The 12,549-nt window shown below is 40.6% G+C and overlaps 1 protein-coding gene across 1 annotated transcript in view; it reads left to right on the top strand.

The window, feature by feature from the left end:
• The window catches only part of ZBTB10 (zinc finger and BTB domain containing 10), a 28,771-nt gene extending 20,668 nt beyond the window's left edge, over positions 1 to 8,103 (top strand). Inside the window, exons 3-5 of the mRNA XM_072330219.1 lie at positions 1,331 to 1,504; positions 3,541 to 3,716; positions 5,927 to 8,103. Of these exons, the coding sequence (XP_072186320.1) occupies positions 1,331 to 1,504; positions 3,541 to 3,716; positions 5,927 to 6,232 (656 nt within the window). The 3' untranslated portion in view covers positions 6,233 to 8,103. The remainder of the gene's footprint in view (positions 1 to 1,330; positions 1,505 to 3,540; positions 3,717 to 5,926) is intronic.
• Positions 8,104 to 12,549: the final 4,446 nt, after the last annotated feature.

The following is a 12,549-nucleotide window of genomic DNA, read 5'->3' as shown; positions in this document are numbered from 1 at the left end:
ATACTGTGAAGATATATGATCTGTACTTCTTTTCCAGTAAAACTGGAAGTCAGGAGTGTTTTGGTATGCTGCTTTTACCACTAGCTGTATGAAAATGTAGTTTACCCTCTGAGAGTATTTCCCTTCCTGGAAAAATCCTTGGAACGAGCAGCGTAGGGACAAGTGAAGAAGCCTGTGGACTATTAAAACCTACTGTCTCAGGCTTGAGAGTGAAAAATAGATGTACTTGCTGCGCAAAGTACTCTCAAGGTTTTTGACAGCAGTGACGTTTGGGAATCCAGTGTGGTGAGGATCTCAGCACCATCCAGACAAATAAAAGGAAATGTGCCAGTTTCCATTGCAGTTTGTTTATTTAACAACTGTGTGTCTGTGAGGAGAGTAATGGATTTATGAGTTCATGTTTTCCAGCAAACTCTTGTCTTGGGGATTGGGTGTAAGATTGATTTGCTCTCTTGCCAGAAGAGTCTTTGACCTACAAACACGATTGTCAAATGCCTACTGCAATTTTTGGTGAACTATTTATGGTTCTCTGTCATATGTAATCTGTATTCACTCGTGCAGATTTTACTTACTACAAAAGTGTAGAATTAATACAAGTCAAAACCAAGTAAATACGTTTTTAAGGTGTTGTTTGCTTCTGACTAATTCTGTTCTTTTATGGGGGGAAAAAGCTACAGAAACCATCCAGGCTTCACATAGAGAGCTTGTCTAAAGACCAAATGTAAAGACACAAGCTAGTATTTCAAGCTGACTTATTGCTAATAATTGTGATCTCTTGAATTGATGTGGTTATAGAGTAATGGGGATGACTATTCAAAGAAGGGTTTAGATCTAGCTGTAGGGATGCTTTATAAAAATAAAGGTATGTAAAACACTTTATGGACCACTGAGGTAGTTTAAAGCAATAGAGAAGGAGTCACACTTCTGGTAGAAAATGAGTGCGTTTGTACCAACCAGTAGTCTGCCTTTGGTAGACCAGATGAAGTCACTGAACATAGAAGCTCTGAGGAGAGACCACTGGAAAACTTCTTAGTGCTGTCGTGATGATAGTGAGTGAATAAATATCCTTACCATAAACATTCCTGTGGTATTAAAGAGGCTTTGAGTGTTTCTCAAGATGGGGAAAAGAAATGATGCCATGGAGAGTAATTCAAAGACCTAATTTCATTTAAATCAGGAATGCAGCTTTATTCATCTCAATATCAAAGACTGTGGAAAGAGTTTTAACATTTTAAACTTTTTTGTCATGGTTCAAGGAAGATAAATAGTTTGAGATGCAAACTGACTGATTGTAAGCAGGAAAGCTGAAGTAGTACTGTGTCTGTAATAGGGACTTCGAGTGACTTCAAGTATGGACTGTTGCCGGGGACATCAAGTGACTTCAAATATGGACTACTGCCGGGTACTTCGAGTGACTTCAAGTATGGACTGCTGCCGGGTACTTCAAGTGACTTCAAGTATGGATTGCTGCCAGAATCTTGGCCAAAAGATGCTTGGGAAAATGGCAAGTATATCTGATGCAGAGCAGGTTGCTTTCTTTAGCTGCCGTTCTTTAACCTGTGTGCCACCGCTGGTAATATTTGATTAACTTCCATAGAGATTTATTAGATTACGTGTTTACGTATTCTTCCCCCTTTCCTTTTACTTTTTTGGCTAACATCAATAAGTCTGCTTCTCTGGAGGGACTAAAATGAACACAGACATGTGGAAGAGTGAAAACAGAATGAGTTAACTCTTGTATTGTGCCTGGCTATGTAGATATAGATATGAAGTGGTCTGATGGTTTGTTGTTGGTTTGTTTTGTTGGGATTTTTAACCCTCCTTAGTAAGCTAACTTGCAGATAAGTAGAATTTGAATGCTTAGTCAACTTCTTATCTGTTTATTAAAAAGTGCATCTCGGTATTTTCTATACAGTGATAAAAATTTAATCACAGTAAATGCTTTGAACTCAGTGCAGCTGTAACTAAAGCCCTCTCCAGTCAGACTGATGTTGTATAACCTACTCTTTCACACTTCTGTGCCTTAACCTATTCAAGTGAGCAATTATCTGTAATTATTTTGTCTGAATGCATTTGGAATGTATCCCAAAAACAGCACACCTAAATCTGTTATTGCTAGATCTTAAAATGCATCATAGTAAAAAGAGGACCTTAAGAACTTATATGACCAGGCAGTAGCGATGCCTGCTTCTTCCCTGTAACACTTTGAGATATTACTTGTGAATGTGGTTTATGGTTTACTTCAAGCAATTTCTGTTTTACACGGGAAGAAATGGAGGCATCAGGAGGTGAAGTTCACTAGTGAGCAAGAGATGAAAACTGAGGTCTTTTGAGATCTGTCTGCTTTAAAGTTCCTATCTTACAGCCCCAGTGTCCATCTGTCCAGAGCCCTGCTGATATATATAAGGCTGCAATTAAAAACCCTCCAACTTACAAACTGTTTTTTCCGTGTAACCCATTACATGGTGATATGCAACTTGTGTCAATACTCAGACATCCCAAGGCACATTGTTGAATACTAGCAAAATTTAACTTGGATGTCATGATGAGTTTTGAAGCTTTTTAACTATGAAGCTGGCACCTTATATAGAGGCATGCCTGTAACTGACTAGTTTTTTCTTTCTATCAACTTTAGAAACTCTCATACATAGTCACGCAGCTTTAGAGCTTTTTGGATGCTCCCTTTGTATATGGTTACAATCGTGTCCATAAATTCTTATCTCACAGTAAGTTCAGTCTATATCCTTTTCTCAAGGTCTTTATTGCTGTGCAGCCTCTTTCACAGCTGTCACAGAATCCTAAGCTCTTCTGCTTCACATAGCAAAAAGCAGCTGTAGTAAACCTTGGTTTTGCAGATAACTCTTGAGCAAGCTGTGTTGTCCCTAGTCCAAGCAATATAAATAGCTCTCTTCATAAGAAAGAACTGGGATATTGCTACTTCCAGAAGTCTTTTCTGCTCCCTTTTTTCTTCTATGCTTAGACTAAATTAGGTTTGGAGGGCAGAATAGCTAAGATCTGAGCTAATCACTTCTCGCTTTTAGCTATTTCAGAATCACGTTATCTCATGCTGTCCTCCTTTAGTCAGTGTCACCATTCGTTTTTTACTCGGTTATACCTTATTTCGATTTTGGTAGTGATTCGTATCTTCAGGTAGGTGCTTCTCACACATAGTGCTAAAACAGAAATACTGGGAGAAGGTTTTAACTGTCTAAATGCCACAGAATCCTGAGCAAAGCGATCAACCGGTCACTTACTCGCTCTGACTCATGAAATAATGATTGTTTTCAAATAATTGATCTGTGCTCCTGTACTTAATGCTCCTTGTTCACAAGTGTTTTTTTCTAGTAAGATCATACATGCTGGACCCACCGGTATTTGTGGTTTCCAGCAGGCAGGCATTGTTCTGATATAAAGCATCTGTGGGTGCTTTATTGTTTTGGCATTTGCTTGTGTTTTGTTGTTTTCTTTTCTCACCAGGAAGAACAGACTGAAAATCTTCTGTTCCATCATCTTTTCTACTGATGGCTTCTTTTCTTGTAGGCGATTCCTCTGCTTTAATCATGAACAAGCTGAAGTGTCCCCACTGTAATTATGTAGCCAAATACAGAAGAACACTAAAGAGACACTTGCTCATTCACACAGGCGTGAGGTCTTTCAGTTGTGACATCTGTGGGAAGCTGTTTACTCGAAGAGAGCACGTCAAGAGACATTCCTTGGTAGGTAGCATCAGTGTGTTTGTGTGTGTGCAATGCATGTGTACAAGCGGAGTCTTCATTTACATTTGTCATGGTGTAAATAAATTGAATGAAGATATTTATCTGTTTAATAGCTGCTGCTTATTATTTGTGGGGAAAATGCAGTATCAAAAAGTGCTGAGAGAAAACTTCAAGGTAATTTCATATTGAGAAGATGATGGTATTTCTCCAAGCTGTCATCTTAAAAGTAAAAAGTGAGATATAAAAACAGTGTTTATTTTACAACATGTTTTAAACGTGCTCGTCCTCATGAAGGTGTTCCTGTAGGTCTCTGTAGCCACCTTGCAATTGGCTTTTTTGTTCCCGAATGTGTAGAAAATGCTGCTTGCTTCTAGATTTTCATCTGAATGCAGTAAAGAGCTGCAAGTCCTCCCAGCTTTCCTTTCTAACCTGTTACCATAAGATACACTTCATGTAAGCCAGTAATATTTTTTTTTCTAAAGTCATTTAAGAATCCTTTCTTAAAATGATGACTTGAGTCATATAAGAATGTAATTCTAGAAGGTACTGACGAACAGGAGGGGTACAGCTTTACAAGGGTGGATAGTGATAGGACAAGGGGTAGTGGTTTTAAACTGAGACAGGGGAGGTTTAGGTTAGAGATTATAAGAAAGTTTTATACACAGAGGGTGGTGATGTACTGGAACAGGTTGCCCAAGGAGGCTGTGGATGCCCCATCCCTGGAGGTGTTCAAGGCCAGGCTGGATGTGGCTCTGGGCAGCCTGGGCTGGTGGTTGGTGGCCCTGCACATAGCAGGGGGGTTGAAACTAAATGATCATTGTGGTCCTTTACAGTCCAGGCCATTCTATGATTCTATAACATAGTAGTTTTCAGATATCCTTGAACTGTTCTACCAGTAGGCAGGTTATGGTAATAGTTACAAAGTGGATCTTAGAACCCACGTTCCTTACATTCCACTTGAATTCTCTCACCTTAAATATCTTTCCTCTGTTGAACTGCTCCTTCTCATCCTGCTCCCCTGTTACTTGGTGAAGACATAAGTGCATGAAGGGAGGATGTCAGTGGCTGCGATGCTACTAAGTGTGAAGAACCTTGTCCTGTAGCATGTATAGGTGAGGGAGGTGGTGATGGTATGGAGCAGTTCTGTGACTCAGTAGAGGAATTAAGGTCATTATCACCTTGGTGGTGATGTTGTGGATGTGCCTTACTCCAGGAGGTAGTAGAAATACCCTGTAGGTCTTGTAACAGGACAGGTAGAGTGGCTGTTCAGGTTTCTGTCCTGCAATGTCTGACTAGGTCTTGGAGATAAAGATGTTTCCTCCAGGAAAAGTGGTGAAGTCAGACAAGGTGAAAATCGCTGTAGAGTCAGTTCAGTCCTGTGTTTAACCTGCAGTGCTCAGTGGGTTCAGAACACCAGTTTCTCCCTCACACCACACAGGGAACATCTAAAGCATTTTGCTTTGTGTGAAACAGTATAGTAAGAAGTCTGGGCGCTGGAGGAAAATGCATCCTGTATCAGCTGTAGAGATTAAGGACTGAAGTACTTATTTGTATCTTGGCTTAGTTTTGTTTTCTTCTTCTCTTAGTCATGTAGCCTCAAATTCATTCTTCCCTGCTCTTAAAAGCGCACCTGCAGCTACTTTGTAACCCTTGCTTAACGGGCTACACATTAAGATGTATTTTCCTCAAGTTAGTCCACAGTAGTTCAACTTTGCAGGCAGGCTCACCCTTAGGAAGAAAGTGAAAATGGAGTGAAAAGATGCTGAACTTCATTTTGCTTGACTGGCTCGTGGGAGTAGGGGGGTAGAAGAGGAATCTTGCTCTTTCATTTCCCACCAGACTCTTATTTGTTTGTGGTGTTTCTGGAGCTTAATATTGTTAGAGGTAATTTTCTAGATGGGTAGCATGACTATTATGGTACTGTGTGCAGGATAAACTTATGTTGTTCTCGGTGCCATTCAGTGGCTTGGTCTGAACAATGAGTAGCCGATGGCTGCTTATCGAACAGGCAGCAGTTTAGCTATCTGCTAAAGTGAGGTGGTGGTTGGTTGTGAGAATAGCTCAAGTGGAAATGGATCTCTAGTAGTAATCTTTCTCTGAACGGTATTGAGATGATATGATACAAAACGGGTATTTTTATTAGTAATTATTGTTAATAGTATTCTAGTACGATGTGCTTATTCTCAGCTGTTAATTTTTCTTCTCCATAGGTGCATAAAAAGGATAAAAAGTATAAATGTATGGTGTGTAAGAAGATCTTCATGCTAGCAGCCAGTGTTGGAATAAGACACGGATCTCGACGCTATGGAGTTTGCGTAGACTGTGCAGATAAATCTCAGCCTGGAGGGCAAGAGGGAGCAGACCAGGTGCAGGACACAGATTTCCCTAGGGATGAAGAATATGAAGAAAATGAAGTGGGAGAAGGTGACGAAGAGCTTGGCGATGACGTAGAAGAACAGAACGACCAGTCTCGGTGGGATGAATCTGGTGAAGTTTGTATGCCTTTAGATGACTGACGAAAGCATATTTGACTTCAGGGTGCTGCAGATGGACACTATATGGATTGACTGTTTGAATTTTGGACTGAAGGCTTGTGAAATATGGTACAGGCTGGATGGTAGTTAAGTTGCTGTGAAAAATGTAGGGTCAAAGCCTTATAGCAAAAAAAACAAAAAAACAAAAAGGATTATTAATTTTTTTATGATATTTGCACAGGACTGTACAGCATACAACCGTTTGGTTGAATTATACAGAGTCCTCACATCTACAGTCAGTTATCAAAAGAAAAATGTATTTTTTATTATTTATAGGATATAGCTACTTGGGTCCTATTCAGATATAGTAACTGTACTTACGTTACACATTCATGTGTCTGTTAACATGAATGAAGGAGATTGCAGCTTGGTATGGAAGTACAGAGACAGCTTCCCCAGATCCACTCATACTTGTAGTGAACCAGTAACGCTAATTTGGGCTGGTGGGCTTGCTTCCACAAGCATGTCTTTGCCATACAAACGTTACCTCTCCCATACGCTGATAGGTGAAAGCCAATTACTTAAATATGCATCATGGAGAATGCCAAGAATTGATTGAAATTTGGTTTTAAAAGTTGTGGCTCTACGCCAGCAGGTGGTACAGGTGATGATAAGCACTGGAGAAGTTAATAATGGCATTAATTGAGTCTATTTCTTCGCAGTTTGGTATTTTCCAGGAAGTTGCTATTGACTTAACAGTTGCAGAGTAATGTCGCAGGAGAAATGGCCGGTTATTAAAGTTCTAGACTGATCAGAGCATGGGCTGCTCTTCTGCCACTCAGTCAAAAGAGACAGTCGTATTAAAGTGTCTGTAATGAAGCTTCTTTCCCCCCCTCCAAGGCTCCCCCCCTTCACATTTTTGACTTCCCTGCTGTATACCTCAGTCCTACAAAATAAAAGTCCAAGGAATGGAGAAAGTGTCATATTAAACAAACTTTTTGATATATAATTTCTTGTCCGCTTTTTGGCTAGTCGATGTGATATAGATTGGACACTAGGCTGTTGTGCCCATCGTTCGTCATTTAAAATGAACACAAACTATTTTTTAATCCTTTTGTATGTAACGGGATATTGCTGGCGTTTAATACGAAGCAGTTACATTTTGACTTAATTTGCTGGATTTTCTTTTTCTTAAGAAAAGAAAAGAGAACAAAGTCCAAAGCAGAACAGCGCTCGCTGAGTTGCGTACTTTTCAGGACGATGTGCTCCCTCTGCTCTTTGTTTCCAATTTTCTATAAGGCATTTAAACTTGAATTTTTTCTAGCAATGTGGATTTTCTTTTTTTCTTCTTAAGCTCGTAATATTGTACCAATGATTTTTCAGGCCTCTTTCGTAGGGAGGGGAGGGCATTATTACATCTTAATCTTCAACTCTCGTGTGTTGTCTGACCGAAGACAAACGAGTTCAGGCAATCATCGGAACAGCACAGCTGACGTAAATATGCAGAGCATTTGTCATAACGCATAGCTAGGCCAGTGTGACAGTACTGTATCCAAACCAATTGAGGGTCACCATGTTCTTCAGCTTTGTTTAATTTTAAAAGAAGTATATATATATTTTTTTCCTATTTTCTATCCGGTAACTAAATTATGCTAGTTGTGTGGGTAACCTTGAACTGTGCTTTGATGGGCAGAATCGTAATGGTGCTCCATCTGATCCCAGTTGGGATGTATTTAAAGAGACGAGCTTTACTGTTGTCCTTCCCATCAGTAGAACAAGCAACACGATGTTAAGACGTTGCTTTTGCTGACCGAAGCTGAGAGAAGTTTGAACTACAGTTACGTGGGAATTAAAATACCTTTTTTTTTTTAATCATCCATTGGTTTCATTGGTAGTTTCCACATTATTGTAAGCCTGACATGATTTAGTTTTCTCGGGGCGGGGTGGGTGGGTGCCTTTTCTTTTTTACACTGAAGAATGCATCTTTATTCTCATTGTTCTATACTGAGACGAGTAATGTGTAATTCTGGTGGGGTCCAAAGTAGAAATTAGTTGGGCAAAGATGATACGAATGAAAAAGTATTTTAAACGTTAAAGTAATGTTCTGCTTTGTGAATATGTAAGTATAGCATAAAGATTTTTTCATCCCATTTATCCCCTTTAAAACCATAGTTTACAATTGGTAGATCTGTCTATATATATAAATATATATATATATATATATATCTGAGATTCACCTAAATCCGCTTTATTAGAATACTGCTCACTTAATGCTTAGAAACTGGACCTGGCTCTACATTCTTAATGTATCTTCCTTTTTCTGTTGGTTTTTTTTATTTTATTTTTTCGTTGTTCATTTCTTCCTGGAGGTATGAACTTATTCTCTTGGAACTGAATCTTCTTTTACTACTTAAATCATTTATGTATATCTGGTAAATTATGACCAAATTTGTTGTTAGACTGCATACAGTAAATTGAAATATACACTTGGTACACTACAGAATTGTTGTGCTTTATTCTGGTTACATTTGGAAAAGCAGGATTTAATAGAGATCAGTGTTGCTTATAAAGGTTTGGTTATTATTATCCGCTGGCCTTAATGTTCTGTTGCGTTGTGACAATCGCTGTTTCCTTGGTGATGATGAAGTGTCCTCAGATGCTGCGTGTAATTGCTCTTGGTAGGGCCGGAGGGAGAGGGATGGCCACCGCAATGCCATGCTAACCCTTCAGCTGGTGCTGTGAGACATTTAATGGCGATCCGGTCTTCTTGTGCTGGAGGACCAAATGGATTTGTTTGACTGTGATCTGCAGCTCTCTGCTGCTATCAGATGGTATTCTTAATGTATTGCTGGGATTGGATAAATGAATTTCCTAACAATTACCATGAAAGGGACTAGTCGAATTTCTTTACCAGTGTAAACAGTAGGAACAAATTTGCACTGGAAACCATCTTCCTCTTAAATGCTGGCACTCGGCTGTAATAAACATCATAGAGAATTAAAAAGAAATGCCGCCCTTAGACTGTCTCCCTTATCCTTCTAGATGTTCTGATTTGATACCCAGTGATGTTTTGTTTTCTGATGAAATACAGAGTCAAGGAATCGGAGGGTTTGAAAGGGACCTCAGGAGGTGGAGTCCAGCGGCCCTGCTGAAGCAGGATCCCTACAGCAGGTCACACAGGAAAGCATCGAAGCAGGTCTTGAATATCTCCGGAGGAGACTCCACAGCCTCTCTGGGCACCTGCTCCGGTGCTCCGTCACCCCCACAGTAAAGAAGATTTTCCTCACATTCACATGGAACTTCCTGTGTTCTGGTTTGTGCCCATTGCCTCTTGTCCTGTCACTGGGCACCACCAAAAAGCCCGGCTCCATCCTCTTCACACATGATGCCTTCCAAACTGAGCAAGACTTGCTTATGTGGGGCAGTGCCATGCAAGAATAGCCTTCTGCAAAGGGCCGTGTGCGCTTGAGATGGACAAGAGTTCTGCCCTCTCTGTGGCTGTCTACTGTGGCAGAAATGTGGAGAGCGGGTTTCCAGCTTAGTGATGTGTTTTGTGCCTATGTGGAATTAGTTACGACACGTGTTTTTAGTTGTAACGTCAGCTGCAGCTTTCAGGATTCTTTTCAGTGGCATAGAAACTGTACATATGTATATTAACAAATAGGTCATTGGTCTAATAACTTTCTGAAGTGAAACTAGTTTTAAAGCCGAAGATGATGCCTGGTTGTCAGCACGGTAATACATCTGAAGAAGTAAGGGTTAAAATCAGAGGTCCTAATAAGGACCTGTAATAAGGACCTAATAAGGATGCTGTTGCTTTGCAGGTGCAGGTGTATTTCTGCAGATGCACAGTTGGGAGTTATTTATTACTCCCCCCCCTTCCGTCTGAGCAGAATCAGCATCATCGAATGAAGTTTGAGGCTGTGGCATTTGATAGGTTTCTACTTGTTCACTGAGCAGAAGATGCTTTCTTTGCCTGGCTGGAGGTTGGCAAGTCTTGTAATAGGCTCCTTTAAGGTTTTGGCCACATGGTCATATAAGTATCCCATCTGTAATACTTTTGCAGCCTGCTGACTCTGCAGATGCAGAGGTGTCTTCATTAGAGAGTACGTTATTGGCTCATCCTTTTTATTTTGTTGTTGAATAGGCTTGGAAACTAATATGGGAAATGAAAAGATACTGAACGCTCCCACATCCCCTGCCTAAAGGAGCTGAAAAGGGAGAAAAATGTTGGAAACAATGTGATGAGCAAACGGATTGTTTTTGAGTTATTACAGTTCTGCTTATTACTCAAACGTATCAAACGTTTCTCTGTAGCACACTTTGGTGACCGCCTTCTGGTGAAGATGCTGCACAAGAACCGAGAAGTTTTGCTGGAGGTATTTTACCGTACACTGCAGTCGTAGCATCCTGCACAGCATGTGTAGCCTGCTGTCCCTAACCTTGTTCTATAAACGTGTACTCCTTAGAACTGAGATTGGTCTTTTGTGTGCTACAATAGCACAGTGCGTTTCAGTGAATGCTGTGCTTAAAGGTTCAGCGCTGAAGAAGAAGAATGTGGGTTTTCACACAGGTTTTCTTTTTTAGTGACTTTGTAATGAAATATGCCTCTCTTTAATAAAGAAAATACATGTTGGGCTCCTCACTGCAAGGAAGACATTGAGGCCCTGGAACATGTCCAAAGAAGGGCAACAAAACTGGTGAGGGGTCTGGAGCACAAGTCTTATGAGGAGCGGCTGAGGGAGCTGGGATTGTTTAGCCTGGAGAAGAGGAGGCTCAGGGGAGACCTCACTGCACTCTACAACTTCCTGAAGGGAGGCTGTGATGAGGAGGAGCTTGGCCTCTTCTGCCAGGCAACAAACAGGACCCGAGCAAATGGCCACAAGTTGTAACAGAAGAGGTTTAGGTTAGATATAAGGAAAAACTTTTTCTCTCAGAGAGTGGTCAGGCACTGGAATGGCTGCCCAGGGAGGTGGTGGAGTTGGCAGTGTTCAAGAGGTGTCTGGATGAGGAGCTACAGGATATGGCTTAGGGGTTTGTAGTAGCAATGGTAATGGGAGTACGGTTGGACTAGATGATCCTGTAGGTTCTTTCCAACCTTGTGATTCTGTGACTGTTTAAAATCCAGGGGCAGGAGAGGTGGTGAACTGGATGCTTGGAGGTGTAAAAGATTTTATATATATGTGTGTGTGTGTGTGAATATATATATATATATATATAAATACACTGGTTTTTAAAAATATTTGTATGTTAAAAAAAAAAAAGAAAAAAAAAAGGAAAAACATAGATTAGGATGCTCCTATGACTTCAGCCAGTTTGATTTTCCCATTTTGTAAGCACTTTGTTTTTCCCGTTACTGCAATTGGAACAAACGTTGCGATTAAGGAATGCGCAGTGGTTTGTTACCTGAACTGGTTTGGATTGGCTGCTTCAGAAGGCGGCCATAAACCATTTCTCACATATCAGCACATGAGCAGTTCCAGGAGTTCTAATAACTTGTGCCTCAGTCTTCAGCGTACTGTACAGCAAATAGATTTGAAATGTAACTATTGAGTTCCATCTGTTTTCTGTGCTCTGCCTCCTCACCTTCCACAAGTGGATGCAGAGTGGCTTCTTTGGATGGATGAGGGATTATGTGCACTTCTTCCCTGCATGGAATTTCTAACACAGGGTTTATTTGTAGTTTAAGCTTCCCTCCTAATAAGGCAGGTCGCGTTAAGGTAACTGATATCTCCAAGCATCCTAAAAGCTGTGCATACCTATAACTGGATTTTGGGCGACCTTCAGCTGAGTTGTGAGCTGACCTAAGGGATGGGTGCTGAAAAGATTGGATCCCTTCAGAAATGGCTGTGCAGTGTGCCTAGCCCCCTTGCTGTGGTGTTCTGTTCCTTCTCTCCAGCCACACCAACCTCTGGTGCTTCAGCGATTACTTCAGACAGCACTGTCTTCATACTCATAGAATAAAAATGTGTTGTTTTCATGTTTGGATGTAAGAAGCATTTTGTCATCGCAGCCATTTGTTAGAACCAGGCAACTCCACAAGAAACAGTAACTATATCTCACTTCTCATCTCCTGAAATGCCTCCAGTGTGGAAGACCTGCTTGTTAACAGGCAGTATGTGCTATGTTCCCCCAGTACACCGTGTCGCATGGATCCAGTGAATTCAAGCAAACCTTCAGCTCCTCTATTCTGGGTGTAGATCTGAAACTGTTAACAACAAAGAAGTACGTCATGAAAGAAGTCCTACCCGGTGTGTTTGTCTTGTGTTTCTCATTGCTGAAATTCAGAAGGTATTTTATGATTTTTAATTGCTGCTTTAATTGAAAGATTCTTTAAGTAACTACTTTTGTATGGCCTG

This window comes from Excalfactoria chinensis, chromosome 2 (genome assembly GCF_039878825.1).
Source record: "Excalfactoria chinensis isolate bCotChi1 chromosome 2, bCotChi1.hap2, whole genome shotgun sequence".
Lineage (NCBI taxonomy): Eukaryota > Metazoa > Chordata > Aves > Galliformes > Phasianidae > Excalfactoria > Excalfactoria chinensis.
The sequence above is the reverse complement of the archived record's forward strand: the minus strand, read 5'-3'. Positions and strand labels throughout refer to the sequence as shown.